Source organism: Hevea brasiliensis, chromosome 4 (assembly GCF_030052815.1).
Source record: "Hevea brasiliensis isolate MT/VB/25A 57/8 chromosome 4, ASM3005281v1, whole genome shotgun sequence".
Classification (NCBI taxonomy): Eukaryota; Viridiplantae; Streptophyta; class Magnoliopsida; order Malpighiales; family Euphorbiaceae; genus Hevea; species Hevea brasiliensis.
The window spans coordinates 9,598,768-9,615,649 of record NC_079496.1 but is presented as its reverse complement, the minus strand read 5'-3'; the positions used below and the strand labels follow the sequence as shown (position 1 = coordinate 9,615,649).

Below are 16,882 nucleotides of genomic sequence, written 5' to 3'. Positions count from 1 at the left end.
GCAGCTGGATATAAACGAGCATCTCTACTAAAGCCTTTGATGGTGCATTTGTTTACTGAAATGTACCTTGTAAAGTTGAAACCTAGGCTCTTTTGTGCTACTGACAATTTGCGGTCATGGGTTAAATCAATTCTTTAATCAGTTGAACCAACAAAAAGGCTTAAGATTCTTTGCCTAATTGCCTTCCCTGTTTCAACCATTTGGTTGAAATCTTCTACACATTTCCCCCCGTTTTTGTATTTTCTTTTACAGTGCTGAAAGAGACGCATAATTGCAACATGTAAAATTCGAATTTTTGTGTTAAGCCATCATCATTATTATAAAGGATGTATGATAATCAAGTTAAAAAAAAAAAAATGGCCGTCCATTGCCTAGGATGAGACACAAATCAGGCGAGCAGCTGCCAATAGAAAAATGATTTTTTTTTTTTGAGCTGGCCATCACTATATTAAATATTATTATCAATGTCATTTGAATAACGTGAAAGAAACATTTCCTAATCATCCCACATAGCGTGGTGAGTGTATATAAGTTATATAAACTCAGAATTTCTATTAAAATTATTATAATTTTAAGCGATTTAACCACGTCTTTAATTCATGTGTGTTATTTACTTTTGATAAAAAAAAAGTAATCGTCTGAGTGAAAAATAAATGAGAGGTGAAAGTGCACAGTGTGACACTAATTAAGATCCGTAAGTGAGTTAGGCATGTCTAAGAGCTAGTCTTTTAAAATTTCACATCATCATATGAGAATGTGTGTATGAGTTATAGAGGACAAAAAAACTCTATTAAAATTGCTATAATTTTAACAATGGTTCAATTATGTCTCTCTGATCCATATGTGTATTTTTTATCTTAAAAAAAAAAACATTTATTAACTAATTTGGACACATAAAACCCACTTTCCATTCTTGATATAAATAGGAATTATCCTAAAAAATTTTAAAAAAAGGAATGTCAGAGATTAAAATTTTAATCTCATACATGATATTACAAGAAACATACTTGATAATTAAATTAATAATTTTACTATTTAATTTATCTAAATCAAGAAATAAGCAATGTTAAACCATTAATTAAATTAGTTAGTAATTAAATATGAAATGCAGTTTAGGCAATCATTAAGTGGCTTAATTTTCTTGATTAAATATTGACTTTGTTATATATTGGGTCCCCTCCACCTAATCCTAAATTGTTAAATTTCAAGCAGCCATCGCTCTCTAGAGTAGAAATTTTGCGAAGGAGGATGCTCTCTTATTCTGTATCAAAGCACACTTAATTTTAGATGTTTGTGATCTTGAGTAGGATCTTCGCTTTAAAAATTACAAAAGGTGACAGCTTTTGTGATAGGGTCAACGATTCAAGTCAGTCCATCCAACGGCTGAAATGACCACTTCTAAAAAATCATGCCCCTTTAGGCTTATTCAAGTCCACCGCCACCATAGTAGACTCTCATCATTCAATTCAACAGTGCCTCAAACGTGTCCATCATCTACCAACTAAATAGTTGACTTTAAATTTGAGAAAATTTAATTTTTATATTCAAAAAAATTATAAAAAGAGAAATACGTAATATTCGATTGAATTCATTAATAATTAATTAATAAAGTTTAATTTAATAATATTAGAATTGCTTCTAAAAATAATATCGATTTTGAGTTTCAATCAAAGTCGATTGAAAAAAATGAAAAGAATTAATTTAAAATAAAATTTATTCCTTTTTAAAAATTTTATGAATTAAAAAGAAAAAAAATTAATTTCTTCCTTATTTTCAAACCACACGTACATTTTATATTCGATGTAAGATTTTGAAATATCAGCACTTAAGCATGTCCGACTTACTCGCAGATTTTAATTAGGGCCATACTGAGGCACTCAGCTTTTCTTAATTTTCACTCAAGCTCTTTTTTTTTTTTGTTACATACACACACGGGTTAGTGATAGGAACTGATTACTATTAAAATCATAACAACTTTAACAATATATTTATTCATATATAACCCATACATACGCACATTTTACATTTAACGTGGCATCCTGAAAGACCATTTCTTAAACAATTAGTGTAACAACTTTGAATTTATTGTAGATTGATTTTGCATATGCATGTATATTATGGGATAGATTAGGTAGGGCAATCAACTAAAGTATTGTCAACAATAATGTGTAACATGGATGTCTAATTAAAGATGCGTGCCTTGTCGAAGTGCATGAACAAAATGTGTATTACAGTTATCACATTTTATATGTTCTATCTAATCATTTTTCAAATTATATATCTATTCTATATAATAATTATTATAAAATTTAAAGTTTTAATAAAAAAAAACATATATATTAAAGAGAATGTTTATGGAGAGATAATAAGATATGCACATGCCTAACTCAAAAGGCTAATTAAGTGCTGAATATACAATGAAGGGGAAGAAAGAAGGAAAGTTTCGAGTTTGACAGAGGAGTCTCTTGCTTGCCGGCATGAGTCATGACGCATCCATTGCCAATATTTGCTTTATATATACAAATATGCATATTCAAATGCTTTTTAAAATGCCAAAATCCAGGTGTATCACATGGCACAGTTGCTCACCGAATCATCATCATCATCGTCATCCAAACAAGGAATGATCATAAAGAAATTTGAGGGAAATTTTGGACTTAATTTATTATCCAATGAATAATATGAGCAATAATTAAGCATGTTTAATCTAATCATCATCATGAAGGTCTAGAAGGCCATGGTCCTATTAATGATTAATGTTATAATGTATATAATATGAGTGATGAAAGGGACAAAGTTGCTTTTAAAATTTAAATTTTAGTGTTAGTTGAGAGATTAATTAATTAAAAAAAAAAAACATAGCATCATCGATCATTAACACTAATCAGTATGTTTTTCAGTGAAGACTGAAGAGAGTTACTGCTAGAAGTGAAAAAGAATATTAAAATAAATAGTTAATTATATAAAAAAAATTATAGAATTTGTTGTACTTGGCCGATTGATGGAACCTCTCTTTAAAAATCACGGAGATTTTCTAATTTTTAATAAGATTCAAAATTGCTATTGAAAAGAAATTCTTTTAAATATATTAATTATAATTTTTTTTTTAAAATGATTTTAAATTTAATTTAATATATTTTCTTAATAATAAAACTTTACGATAATTGAATAAATTTATTCAATTATTTTTAATAACATTTAAAATAATATTTAAAAAAAATTAAATTACAACTCTAAACAGCACTATATCTTAATCTAAAATTGTTTATGGGCCATAGATGGGCCTTCACGCGGTTGACTGAATACGATAAGTCGTTCCTGCAGCAAAGGAGTCACAATCCTATGATTTGTGATCCCATCTTCGCAGTCTTGAATTTCATGTTCTCTCTCTGTGGCTTCCCAAAAGCTCAATTTCCTCTTCAATGGACACAGAGGTACATTTCTTTCTCTCTTACTATGTACACATGAATGAGCACATAATGGATGCACAAGTGGAGAAATGGTTTATTTTTACTTCTGTCAACATCGATCTTTCGAGAGTCACTGCATCGAGAAAGGGATGAACTTGTGGATTATATTGCTTCGCAATTGCACTTTTAATTCTTCATTTTATTTGTTTCCTTTTGATGTAGTTATAAGGTTATTCAAGTGTGCGTCTGGTTTCTTTCTTTTGCTTGTGTTTATAAGGTAAAGTTGCAGGACTAACAATTGCGCCAGACAAAGATCCTTTAAGTAGTAATTTCAATGAGCAGCTTTCCTTATTATCTTCCCACGTAAAACTCAGAAAACTAATATTTGAGAGGTAGCTTTTATCATTCCTCATCTGGACTCTAACCTCTGGTTACTTTTATTGATTTCTGAGGTTTCTTCTTGGCAACTATCTCCTCGACGAAACAAAGTTGAATCATGAAGAGCATTGCAGGTGACAATGATTCTTAGCATATCAGGATTAACAAACATAATTTGTTTAGCCTTATCAGGATTAGCATCAAACATGCATGCATTTTCTATTGTGGCAAAATATTGTTTTATTAGCGAGCTTACCCCTTTCTCGAGGTCATTTCTGTATCTTACAGTGGCATTCTTGATGTAGAAGCAATAGAATAAGAGAAAAAGTTCTCAGAAGGGGATGTGAAACCCATTCTCAACTTTTGACAATGATAGAGAAGGTCTCTTCAAAATACCTAAAACACAAGTATATAAGAAGAAAATAGGCAATGGAATCAATGATAAGTAGAGCAAATGCAAATTGATATGGCCTCTCTGGAGCCATTTTGCTTTGATGTGTTTCCTATAGGATTATTGAAGAGCAATGCATCCAAACATTTGTTCTTAGATTCCATTTCTCCAAGGAAGACACGGCAACATAAAATGAAGAAGGAAGATGTATATATTGGAGGATGAATAGTACAAAGAAAAGAAAAATAAAAAAAAATGCAGTCATGGAATGACTTGGTACTTTTCACCAAATAGGCTAAATAGGTTGCCGTTGAATCCAGTTTTCAGAATTAATGAAAGACATGCTAGTTAATTCATTTATGGCTTGAAGGCTCAGCTTCTTCATCCAGTTCACCCTCTGTCTAGAGTCAGCTCCTGGTCCATAGCATCCGTACTCTGCATATGTTATTTGGTTCCTGTTCATTATACAAGTTCAGCAATTTTCTTTACAATTTCAACAAAAATTACCAAAAATGAATGGTTAAGGAACATACTCTTGGCCAACATAATTCCAAGAATTCCATCCCGTGGGCTGTATAACATTTGCAAAGTAACACTTGAAGAATATCACCCTGGAATACCCTCTCCATGGCCTCCCCAAGTAGGTTAGACCAGTGCCAAAGATATTGCAGCCCTTGAACACAAATCCATTTGAATCATTTGGGCTATCTCTTCCTTGTGCAGTTATAAACCCACCTCCAAGTACCTTTATGGTACAACCCTGCAAGTACACATGGGAAGAAAAACAAATGAACCATTTCAGTCAGTGACCTATAAACAATGCACCTATATATACAAATTAATTTTTTTATAATTAACATCTTATGCATTTGTAATTAAATCATTCAAATAGTTAGGGATTTCTGGTGAATATATGTAATTAGTTGAAAAAAGGGTGATAATTATCAAAACAAAACTACCTCATATATAGATTGGCCACTACCAAAGATAAAATCAACAGCTCCCTGAATGGTGCAAGCTTTGAAATAATGTCTACCTTGATCATCCCACAGAGTGTCTTGCACCCCAACAAAATTACACCGGTAAAATGCAGATTTATCTCCAGAAATCATGGCAGCTACCGCTGGTGCCATACGATTATAAAAGTGAAGGAAATTGTACGTGTTCTGTTCATGAAATTAGGGGGAAAAAAATTCATTTAAGATGTGAAGTTATGATACTTGTAGCAGTGAGAGACAAAGAACACTTATTTTCGCACCCCATCTCTCAAACTCAAATCCACCTTTCCCCTTATTTACAAAAGAAGAAGAAAAAAAAAAAAGATGAATTTTATTGGGCAAAATAGTTAATGATAATCATAATAAAAATTAGTGATTTCTTACCACAAAGCTAATGCTTCTAACTATAACGTTATCCGCTAAAGACATGAAAGTAGGACTTTGTGACGTGGAATAATGATCTCCCCAAACTATCAGAGTTCTTCTTTTCCCTTCTCCTTTAAGAATGATGTATGGTTTATCATATGGGATCTTCACCTTCTCCCTATAGGCAAAATAAGTTTGAAATTTCTATTACAATATAGCATATTTAAATTTCACTAAAATTGAGTTAAAAGATTTATTCGAATAAACAAGTATTATCTTCGTGTAACTCATCATTGAAATAAAGAAAGAGTTATGTGTAAAGTTTTTTTTTTTTTAAAAAAAAAGTATGTTATGAGGGCTTATATTATTTATAAAATTAAAGAAAAATAAAAGAAAAAGTATTTTACCTATACGTTGCAGCCTTAACATGGATACAAAACCATTGTTATTTGATGGAATGAAATCAATAGCAGATTGAACACTAGAAAAATTGTCATGCCCTAACTGATCAACAAGGATTGGTACATAAGGTAATGCCTTACTTTTTCTATAACAATGACCACTTAATGCAAATTCCCATTGGTATGTCCTAAGTGAGAGCTGTACACTAACAGAGTAAACCATAAAAATGAAAACCACTGAAGCAACATCTTCCTAGAGATTAAAATTGAAAAATAAATAATGTGAGAAGAGAATAACACAATTAAGTAAAGGAAATAAGAAAATTTTCAAGCAGCAGGCAGCTGCCAATAGAAAGAGCACTTTGTTTTTTTTGAAAAAGGCCTTATTGAAAAAAGATGTTACCTATATATTCCAGCCTTGACATAGATACAAAACCACTGTTGGTTATTTGATGGGATGGAATCAATGGCAGATTGAACAGTTGAAAAATTGCCATACCCTAACCGATCAACAAGGATGGGTACATAAGGTGATCCCTTATTTTTTCTATACCAACGACCACTTACATGCAATTTTCCATTGGCATGTTCAAAGTGAGAGCTACCCACCAATACAGCAAACCAAAAACACCACTGAAGCAACATCTTCACAGAAATTAGAAATGAAAAACAAATAATTTTGAAAAAAAATAAAATGCTAAAGAAGATGGGAAATTTATCAGTAAATGGAAATTTATATATTCATTGCTAGTTAGGTAAGTAAATATGAGCAAAAATTTGGAGCAGAAAAGGAAAGTCAAAAGTCTGTTTAATTTGGAATTAATGATTTTCATTTCCTTTCTTATTTGTATTTTTTTTTTCCTTTCATTTCATGATTCTTTTAGAGTAAGAAATGAGATAGAAAAACACAATTAATTGTTTGAAATGGTAAAGAAATAAATCTGAAACGGTGGAACTTGTTGGAAATGGTTTGCTTTATATATTGGCAGTGAGAAAATTTGAGAATGAGCACATTTAGTCTGCCTGGTGTTATTCTCGTCCCATTCTTTGGGTTTTCTCTCAATCTCCATTAACTTAAGGCAAGAAATGTTGGTCCACATTTTTCTATAAAAAAATATATATTATATACCATGAAACTACCTTCAATTTATATCTATAATAAAATATAATTTTTAATGTACTTTTTTTCCCCATAAGTAACAGGCTTTATAAGGATAAAAACTTCAATTCAAATCAACCAAAATTCTACTTCCATAAAGAATATTTTAACAATAATATCACACCACATGAGAGGGTATATTTTTAAAATAACTTAATGGCAATTGGCAAATACAAGAGAAATATATATATTTTTTTAATTATTGATAACAGAATCTCTATTTTCATAACTACACTTGCTAATCAATTTAATTAATACAAGTTATGTAGACTTCCTGGTTTTTTTATTAAAAAATTTAATTTTAAAAAAAATTGTAGATTATTTTTTCCGTCAATAATCAGTGTTTATATCTTAATTTAGTTAGCATCTCATGTTTGTAGTCTATAACTTATATCTTATTTAATAAGAATTAAAAATAAAGAAAGAAAACTTAATAATTAAAATTTAAAAAGGAAAAAAATGGGTCTAATAATCTTTGAAGACAAAACAAATAAACAGTGATATTTTGAAGCAAAAACATATGTTTACATCATTATAAGTGATTAAAAAATTGAAATAAATTTCATTGAGACATAATAAATAAAAGGTTAAAAAAAAAATAGAGCAGAAAAATGATTAATCCTTCAGTACTACACAGCAACATTTCCTCTTAATGTTTATAAAGGATTTGAGACTATGTACAACCCTGAAATGAAAATAATAAAAAAAATTAAAATAAATAAATAAATATAAAATCATAGTTATAAAGAAAAAAAAATGGCTAAGTGTAATGGAAAACAACCATAGTGAACATTGTCTTCAAAGATTATTACACCTTTTTATTTTCTTTTTAAGTTTTTTTTTTATGGTTCTTCTTTTTTTAAGTTTAAATTATTAAGTTTTTTTTATTAAATAATGTATAAGAAAAGTGGGCTATAAACATGAAATGCTAATTAAATTAAGACAGAAATAGTGATTATTAGAAAATAAATTAGTTTACATAAATTTTATTAATTAAATTGATTGTGACCTTAATAAGTGTAGATGTGGAAATAGAGGTTGCTATTGAGAAATACAATATAAGCTTAATACCTAGTCAAAGAGCTATAAATCTAACAATTTAGAGCACAAAAACCTAAATGGGTAAAAAATGGGTAGTTTTTTTTTTATATTATTATTATTCATAAATACAGGTGGATTTTACCCAACCTTTTGGCTCCGAATTTGCCATGGAGTGAGAGAGAAAAAAAAAAAAAAAAAAATAAAAAGAGAAATGAGCAAGAAGGAGATTACCATTTAATTAATAATTACATTAATGAGTTAAAAAAGTATATTTTGCCAAACCTAACCTAGTTCAATGGCTAAAATGATATTATTCTTTTCTAATAATTTGTTATCTAAAAAGTAAATAAATAATTGTCATATCACAATTCATTGAGATTGAATCATCGAAATTACAAGAATTACTTATATGGTGAGAGTAAGGAGTAAAAGGATAGCCAAAGATAAAGTCTAACCTTTTCTGTCTATGGTTTTTCGTTTTTTCTGAGACAAAGATCTCTTCTTTTGCTTGATTTTGAGGTCGCTCTCTGCCCTTCTTGGAGAAGGATGGCCCTACATGCCCTGCCCAAATATGGATTGCCCTTCCCCTCCTCTAGATAGGGTTGTACGTAGGTTTTGCGTTGTGATTTTGTTGCTTTTAGGTTCGTTGCTCATGATGGACTCTTTAAACATGCGATAGTCAATTTGACGCTATTCAGCATTGATTGTCTTAGATCTTTTAAGATCTGGTTTTCTGTTGCTCTCGTTTGGTGTTGGTGTTCAGAGATGTCTTTCGTTTTCGTACCGATAACTACAAAAGCTTGCCCTAGCCGGCAAATGGGTGCAGATCTATTTTGGGCAGTGAGAATGTTCATCTCCGAAGACTCATAACCGACTACTATTTTTTCACTATTTGACCCTTGAAAGCTTAAAGGCTATAAAACAATTGGCCATCGATTTTTTCATTGATCATTGAAGATGGTGGCTTTTTTGTCTTTTAGGGCCTTTTAGCTTTCCATGGAAGGATGTATTTTGAAAAAGAGCCCTCGGTGGCGTTTTATGCGTGATTATTCGACTGTCGTTCCAGGCGGAGTGTGACGGAGGATGAGATGGGCTGTGGTGCTGCGTGACTTCGTCTCCCTCTTCCAATAGCTTTAGGGTTTGTTTTTTGTGGGCCTTGGGCTAGACTTATATTGTAGAGCGTTTTCAGGCCTCTTTTTTTCTACTCTATGATTTTTGGGCTCTTGTTGAGTTGTTCTTTTAAACCCATAACTATACTTATCCTTTGTCTATCAATAAAATTAAAAAACAAAAATAAAAATTAGAATTACCATCCCCTTGAAATCTAAATATCTCTTAGTAGCCAATTGTTACGAATTGATCCTCCTCCTAAAGGCTTTGAACAACTCAAAGCATGCTTGCACCGCACCTAAAGGGACTCTACTGCCGTGGATACAAAGCTTCCAAGGCAATGTACAGCCCTCACATATGCATCTCAATCATTCAGTTCACTACCATCTTTTTCGTTTCTGCACATAGCAACTCCGTTACACATTTTCAAGGACGAAGTTGATTAATTTTTTTGGGCAATGAACATTAGATAAAGATTATTGATAATTCAAAATTATTGCTAATATTAAGCCCCATATTGCAAAAGAAATCTATATTAATAACACAGAAGTAATCCACTCAAAAAAGTAATTTGTTTAAACAGAAAACAATTTAGCTGCAACAACAATAATCTCAAATTGTTCACACGAAAAACAACCTTATCTCCAAATCAATATTTGATTGGAGAAATAATGTCTAGCTGGGAACCAAGCTTCTCCTCTGCAACCTTCTCAGCTTTAACCCTTAGTTTTGTCAACTGCTTCTTCCTCTCATAGGCCACCTGAGCCCTCTCCTTTCTCTTCCTTTCAAGCTCCTGCAGAAAATAACAGAGAAGGTTTCAACATACATTCATATCTCAATTATATACGTACAAAATGAACCATCAAAAGTCATATAGAACTATGTAGAATATTTAATATGTGTGAACATATCCACAATCTCCTGTAGAACCCCATCAAGTACCATAGGGATTTTCCAGTGCCTGTGTTCAGTATGAGATTCCAGCAATTGGAAATAGGTATAAATACAACTAAATTCAGTGGTGAACTACTCAAATTCCCACTATACTAATAATCAACAGACTATAACAAATGAAGGCAACTTCCAATCAATTGGGAGATCCATAAATAATAATGTGGCAAGTAGGCAAAAGCTGAGAAGCTGAGCAGAAACTCCATACCTTGATGGTCTCATAGTGGTTCCATCCGACCTCAGATGAAAGTCTGCCCAACAAACAGTACTTGTGTCCAGCCTGAAGCCTCAACACCCTGATTTTTGCAAAATCGAGGAAGAACAAATATCAATATCCAGTGAAAAGTGAACTGGGAAAAAAATTTTCTGGAAGGATGTCACATTCAAAACACTTACTTGAGAGCATCAGGGATCACCATCCTCTTCATCTTATCATAAGGAGGTGGAATACCCTCGTAAACCTTCAAACGAGCAAGAGCAGCCTCTCCACGCTTGGTCTTATGAGGAATCATCCTTAAAAGAAGAAAAAACAAATTTAGAATACCAAAGACGAAACCAAAAACAACAAAAGGGCACCTATATGTTTCATTTGTACCAGCAAACATATTATACAATAAATATGCACTAAAAACCAAATCATAAAGGTATAAGAACAGCTTTTGATTCTATACATTCCAGCAATAATGCATATTTTGACTATTAATTAACATAACAAACAATTCCCGATTGAAACTAAACAAATAGCATCGCTAAAAAAGCACAATTCACTCGTCTCCCAACTCAAATGTACATAGAAAGATTCAACTTAGTGCATAACTTTCAAATCCTATATAGCCCAAATAGATAAGCAAGAAACTCCTTAGTTTAAATAGAAGCATCCTATCTTTGGGCAGCGAAGACTAAGGAGAATGAACTCATGATTCTACAGAAAGGTAAGCGCTCTAAACTAAACTCGGCAACTTAGAAGGTCTACAAATTTTTGTCTAACTTCTAAATTGCAAAAAAATCAGAGATGGGATTTTCTCCTACAGTCAAATTTCATTGACTAATTTAATTAAAGAACAGAAAAGAAAACCCAGAAGTAGCATGATCTTACCCACGGATTGTGCGCCAGAGGATCTTGGCAGGGGCACGGAAATGGATGGGGCCATGAGAAGGCTTAGTGTTCATGCGCTTACGCAAGAACCTCATGTACTTCATCTTCTGCCTAACCAAGCCACCAGAGATGCAAATCTCCTCGCACCTTACAACCACAACTTTTTGGCCGTTCAAGAGCTCCTTGGCTATGATAGAGGCAAGCCTACCAAGCATGTGGTGCCTTGCATCCACCACCACCCTCTTGGCGCAGATCCCTGAACCCGACACCATTGTATCTCTCTGTCTCGCTGTGTAGCTTAGCGGCTGCTGGTGAATGGCAAATGAGAGCGATTAGAGGAGGACGTATTAGGGTTTTAGGGAAGTCAGAAGTGGATTTCTGAGGGTTTATATGGGTTTCTGCATGGTTAGGGATCCGGCCCACTCTTTGAAGTTGGATTGGGCTTATAATTAATCTTGGTCTATTATGCAGGCCCATCAAATATATATATAGAACCCATCAAATATATTAGGGGATATATATATATTTTACATAAGCAAATTTTACGATAAAATTATATGATTTTTTTTTTAAATTTATGTATTAGAAAAATTTATTGTTGATAAGATTTGAATTTTGATGTCCCATATATTGTGTAGATTTTAGTTTACTAATATGATTGTTTGAGGACAAGAATAATCTATCATAGGATAAAAATTCAATGAAACCTGTATTGCATGGAGCTAAGTGTGTTCCCTGTTATGGACATATGCAAGTCTTATCTATGGTTCTGATTTGGTATGTTTTATCATTCTAGTCAATTTAGTTAAATATACGTGTGTGTGTACATTTATGAAATGTTATTTTTATATATTGTCATTTAAAAAATTATTTGGTGCATTAAAAAGTATTAAATTTTAGCATTCTTGATACTCATATAAATTTCAATCTTTTTATTAAATTATATTATAAGAAGTGAATCTCTTATCTATGTGAGTGAAGAAACACATGCTTTCCCTGTATTATTATTTTCTTTGAATCACTATTTATATTCTACCAGTCAAAAAAATTGGTGGTACATTGAGATATTTCATATGATGTATCTAAAATTTACCAAAAATCAAATTTGGCTAAGTGATTTTAGAGTTATCCTTTGTATTGTGGGATTGCGAATTTAAATCTTTAACTACACTCAGAAATTTACATTTAGAGGTACCCAGATTGTAGAACAACGTTTTCCTTGCAGAACAAAGTAGTTTCTCAAGTTAGTCATTTCGATCATATTTATGGGGTGGTCTTCAGTCTTCAGTCTTCTTGAATATAACAAGGCACAATGCAGAGGATTCCAACTAGCAAGCTATTCTCTCGGGAGTCTCGACTAGAAACCCCATCAAACGCCTTGTACATGTATGGCAAGTTAGGACAAAAACTAGATTGAGCAAGCATGAAATAAACGAAAGAGAAAGGGGCTGGGGAGACGGAGGGTGAATGATCCTTTCCCAAATCCAAAATGACTTGGAGGAGAGGACCCTACAAGCAAATGGCAGCATCAGCATTTGCCTAATACTACCAGATCTATTGATTCCTGACAAGTCAACCCACGGCAAGAAGGTAAGGGACTCATTGACTTTGCACCACCTCTTAATATGTGCAAAATCATTTTACTTCCAACAAAAAACCATTTCAGAAACTCTGAAACTGTCTCCATCTCTCCTTTTCTCTCTAAGCTAGCTATACCATGCGCCACAGCATCTTCTTCCTCTCCCTCCCTCTCACATTTGCACATGAGATAGAGATTCCACATGGGTTCTTAAAAGCCAGCATTTCTTTTCCGTTGCCATGCTTGGTCGCTAGTGTTTTTGGTCCTTGTAAGGAAAATACTCAGCATCCCTAACATTAGACTTTGCTCAAATTGAGAAGTACATCTACGTACAATTAGAATAAGCTTGGACATTTTTTTCATCTTAATTTACCAAGAACAAATATGCAAATTCCCTTAGGCCTTTAAGCAATAGAATAACATTTTATCTGGCGAAAAAGTCATTAAAAAGCCCGTAAATTATTTTTATTGATTGTTTCAAATAATTTTATTAATCACTATCTTCCAAAATTATTACAGTATTCTCACTTTTCTTTCATGACAACTTATTCATAAACAATTGAAGTGAGTGTCAGTTTTAAATAATCGATTCCATATATAAGGGGAAAAAAAGTACTGAAAGGATCCATAGAGGGATCTCTCTATATGTGGAAATACATATAACAGATCAGCCTTTGTTTTTGGGTCTTATATTATATCACATGCTGCTGTTTGCATGAATAAAATTGAATATCTGTTGTACCGAGCTTGCTATATCTTCTGCTGTGAACCTGGATTCACTTTCAATCTGCACACAGTATAGGCAATAATTTAAGAAAGATATCGTATATATTCTATTCTAGAATATTTAACCACTATAAAAAGATTCTAGTAATAATGACAAACTTCAATATTGGGCTTCCACTCAAGACTTCACCCGTTCTAGAGACTACTACTTGATTTTTAAGACAAGGAAAATGAGGAAGAAGAAGAAGAAGAAGAAGGAGAAGAAGAAGAAGAAGAAGAAGAAGAAGAAGAAGAAAATTTGTTACCTTGACATTGAATGAATAGAGAACAGTTTGTTCAATGGTGGTAATGTTGATGTGGAGGATGTTAAGCTCCAATTCTTCTAGAGCCGCGATGGTGTTAATGAGCTGACCTGGCCTTCTCCTAGATAGGATCTTGATCATAGCATCAAACCCTAAAAGCTTCACCTCAACATCAGCCAGGCAGGACTTGTTCTCAGCAGTTTCCTCGCGGAGTTCAGTTTCGAAGTCTACAAGTTTCATATGATCATCTGGAAGAGGCAAAGGGGGAAACAATGGAGGTTGAGGTTGCTGGATTGCAAGAGAGGAATCTCCCATCTGTCTTGAAGCTTCGCCATAGAGTCTTCGCCTCTTTTGAGATTCTAGGCATTGAAGGAGTTGCTCCAATTCCCTAACGAACTCAATGGCTCCACCAATAATAGAAGCATGATCTCCCTGCAAAAAAATTACAGACAACCCAATCTTGTTTTAGTATTTTCTTCTTTGAATAATATAACGAAGAAAAAACAATGAATGAACGAGAGGGTTTCAGATCCAAGAAAGGTTTTGATGAAAAACAGCCAATTGTGAGATCTTTTCAAGGAAGCAACATTTAAAATTTGATACCCTTTGCACACAAGATCCTGGCATGAGAGACCTCAAAACTCGAAGATGCTCATTCATTTGCTTCCTTCGATTTCTTTCCACTGCAATATGAGCCATTCTTTGGCTTTCCACTTCCTCACTTGTCTTGATAGTCCTTGGCCTTTTCCGCTTGTTCTTCGCCTCCGGTATAGGGTTCTTGTTTTGAAGATCTTGATCTCCAAGTAACTGGAGTTGCACCGAAGTATTATCCGAAGTCCTAGCTTCTACTTCCTCTCTAACAACCCTATCTTCTCTCACAAATCCTGCTTTATTTTCCACACTACTCCCTCCTTTAAATCTCTCTTCATTTTCTCCACCTAGTTGAGGAACCATTAGAGACTGTCCCTCCCTCTTATCGTTCAATACAGGAAACTTCAGGAAGTAAACTGGATCAATACCAGTTTCTACCTCAGATATCTTAGTTTGATTTAAGGCCAACTTAGGCCCAAAATCTGAAAATTGCATAACATCTGCGAAGCTCAATTTATCAAGGGAAGTTGAAATGCAAAACTCATATGATAGCTGTTGCTGATGAGGATGAGGATTATTGAGCATATAATCGATCATTCCGTTGCTGCTATCGCCAGAACCTTCACCAATTCGAGACTTAATGAGTTCGTGATCTTGTTGTTGATGGTGATGATGGTGGTTCAGAGAGTAATCTAGACCAGTAAAGGTTACCTGTAACAAGTAAATCTCAGAGAAATGTAACAAGGTGATGAAATGATCTATCAACAAAAACATACAAACAATAATGATGATAAGCTCTAAAGCTAAAGATACCGAGTAGTTGTCTTCTTTATCCATTGCTTTTATAAATGGATAACTTTAATCGAAAACCCTAAAGTGACACTCAATTCATGCAAGGACAAAACCCTAGTGAAATTTCCCAATGGGTCGTCCTCCTGAAAAAAACAATAAGTTAATAATGAGCAAAAGTTAACTTACAGCAAATAAATGAAAATTTAGGTAATTAAAATGCTACATGGGTCTAGGTTTAAGGGTAGATAATTAAATATGAAAATTTATGAAACAGAAGTTGCATGGAAGTTAGGAGAAAACAGAAATAGCAAGAGAACCTGATTGGAGAGAGAGAGAGAGAGAGAGATCAGAGAGGGTATAATAAGACAATGGTAGAAAATGAAGGTGGGGTTATGTCATTAGAAGAGCAGAAGGTAGCATGGGGGTACCACCATGGAAATAGATATTTTATATATAATAACAGGTGAAAATTTTTGAGGTGAGGGCTGTGGGTTGTCATATATATATTTTTGATGGTCCATGTGGTTTGACTTAGGAAAGAGAAGAGAGGAGCCTTGTGGATTAATGTAGACCTCATGGTTGGTGACTGGTTTCACTTTCACCTCCCATTATTAATGTGTCACAGGCAAACAAACGCTCTTGCCCTTGCTTTTTATCACCTCTTTTCATGACCCTAATTAAAGGGATGACGCGCTGCAGAGTGCAGATTTGATCATTTCAACTTTCAACTTTGAAAATTAGATTGCATATATATGGGATGATATTGAGCTTGTTGATTTGCATGTGACATTCCTGCTAACCTCCCATGTGATAATTCTAATGGGTATAAAGCCTATAAGGTAAGGAAAAAGGATACACCTCCAATACAATAATTAATGCCATTTCAATTAAATTTTGTATGTCACAATAAAAAAGAACATGAGTATATATATAATTTCATCACAAATTAATTAGGAAATTGCGAACGCTACTGTGGTTTGAGCTAATTGACATGGTTCTTGCAATTCTAGATGTTGGAAGATCTTAAATGAAAAGACCAAGCAACTATATCCCATCGATTCAGTTTACAAAATTCAAGGGTATATATTTTGGGATATGATCCGAAAAATGTTAGCTCTTCGTCTTACAAGAGTAAGATATCAGTAGCTTTTGTTTTCTATTTTCTCATCGGAATTTCATTGGCAACGCATGGCTAGAGAATAGGAAGGTAACACTCTTCCTTTTCTAAATCTTACGCTGTATAAATACACAAAACAAAAATCACGCTTCTCATGGAAGGATATATTGTCCTTCTCTGTAGGCATGCATAAATTGAGAAAAGGTTGCGGTTTTATATAATGCAAGTGACTTTTCTCTTGCATTACTCGTAAAGGTCGAGCTTGCATGGTTTATTTAGATTGAAGAACTTTCAAATGAGAAATTTGATATTTGATTTTAGCTTAACCCATCTTTTAATCAATTTACAAGTGATCATTAAACAATATACCAAAGTTCATGACTATAATCAAAGGGAAAAATAAATAAATATTATGCGTTATCCTAATGCAAGGTTAAAATATTTCTCAAATGTTAAAGCATAGTTATTAAATGC

General features: G+C 33.0%; 3 protein-coding genes across 5 annotated transcripts; all 3 read right to left on the bottom strand.

The window, feature by feature from the left end:
* Nucleotides 1–4,004: 4,004 nt before the first annotated feature.
* LOC131179376 (probable pectinesterase 29) lies at nucleotides 4,005–8,998 on the bottom strand. The gene is made up of 6 exons (XM_058146196.1): nucleotides 8,819–8,998; nucleotides 8,600–8,736; nucleotides 5,562–5,721; nucleotides 5,139–5,345; nucleotides 4,713–4,939; nucleotides 4,005–4,634 (listed from the first exon to the last, which is right to left on the bottom strand). The coding sequence occupies exons 1-6, from the start codon at nucleotides 8,996–8,998 to the stop codon at nucleotides 4,475–4,477; spliced, it is 1,071 nt and encodes a 356-aa protein (XP_058002179.1). The 3' UTR covers nucleotides 4,005–4,474.
* A 773-nt stretch (nucleotides 8,999–9,771) lies between these two features.
* Nucleotides 9,772–11,682, bottom strand: LOC131179183 (60S ribosomal protein L13a-4-like). The gene is made up of 4 exons (XM_058145260.1): nucleotides 11,302–11,682; nucleotides 10,602–10,718; nucleotides 10,414–10,501; nucleotides 9,772–10,047 (listed from the first exon to the last, which is right to left on the bottom strand). The coding sequence occupies exons 1-4, from the start codon at nucleotides 11,571–11,573 to the stop codon at nucleotides 9,904–9,906; spliced, it is 621 nt and encodes a 206-aa protein (XP_058001243.1). The 5' UTR covers nucleotides 11,574–11,682; the 3' UTR covers nucleotides 9,772–9,903.
* A 1,743-nt stretch (nucleotides 11,683–13,425) lies between these two features.
* LOC131179182 (transcription factor FAMA-like) lies at nucleotides 13,426–16,038 on the bottom strand. 3 transcript variants are annotated; one of them, XM_058145258.1, is made up of 5 exons: nucleotides 15,609–16,038; nucleotides 15,313–15,434; nucleotides 14,512–15,210; nucleotides 13,912–14,340; nucleotides 13,426–13,667 (listed from the first exon to the last, which is right to left on the bottom strand). In XM_058145258.1, exons 2-5 carry the CDS (start codon nucleotides 15,334–15,336, stop codon nucleotides 13,578–13,580), a joined length of 1,242 nt encoding a protein of 413 aa, XP_058001241.1. In that variant the 5' UTR covers nucleotides 15,337–15,434; nucleotides 15,609–16,038; the 3' UTR covers nucleotides 13,426–13,577. The 3 variants fall into 3 exon arrangements, with proteins under 3 accessions (XP_058001241.1, XP_058001242.1, XP_058001240.1); XM_058145259.1 differs by lacking the exon at nucleotides 15,609–16,038 and having other exon boundaries at nucleotides 15,313–15,602; XM_058145257.1 differs by lacking the exons at nucleotides 15,313–15,434; nucleotides 15,609–16,038 and having other exon boundaries at nucleotides 14,512–15,273.
* Between the last annotated feature and the right edge of the window lie 844 nt (nucleotides 16,039–16,882).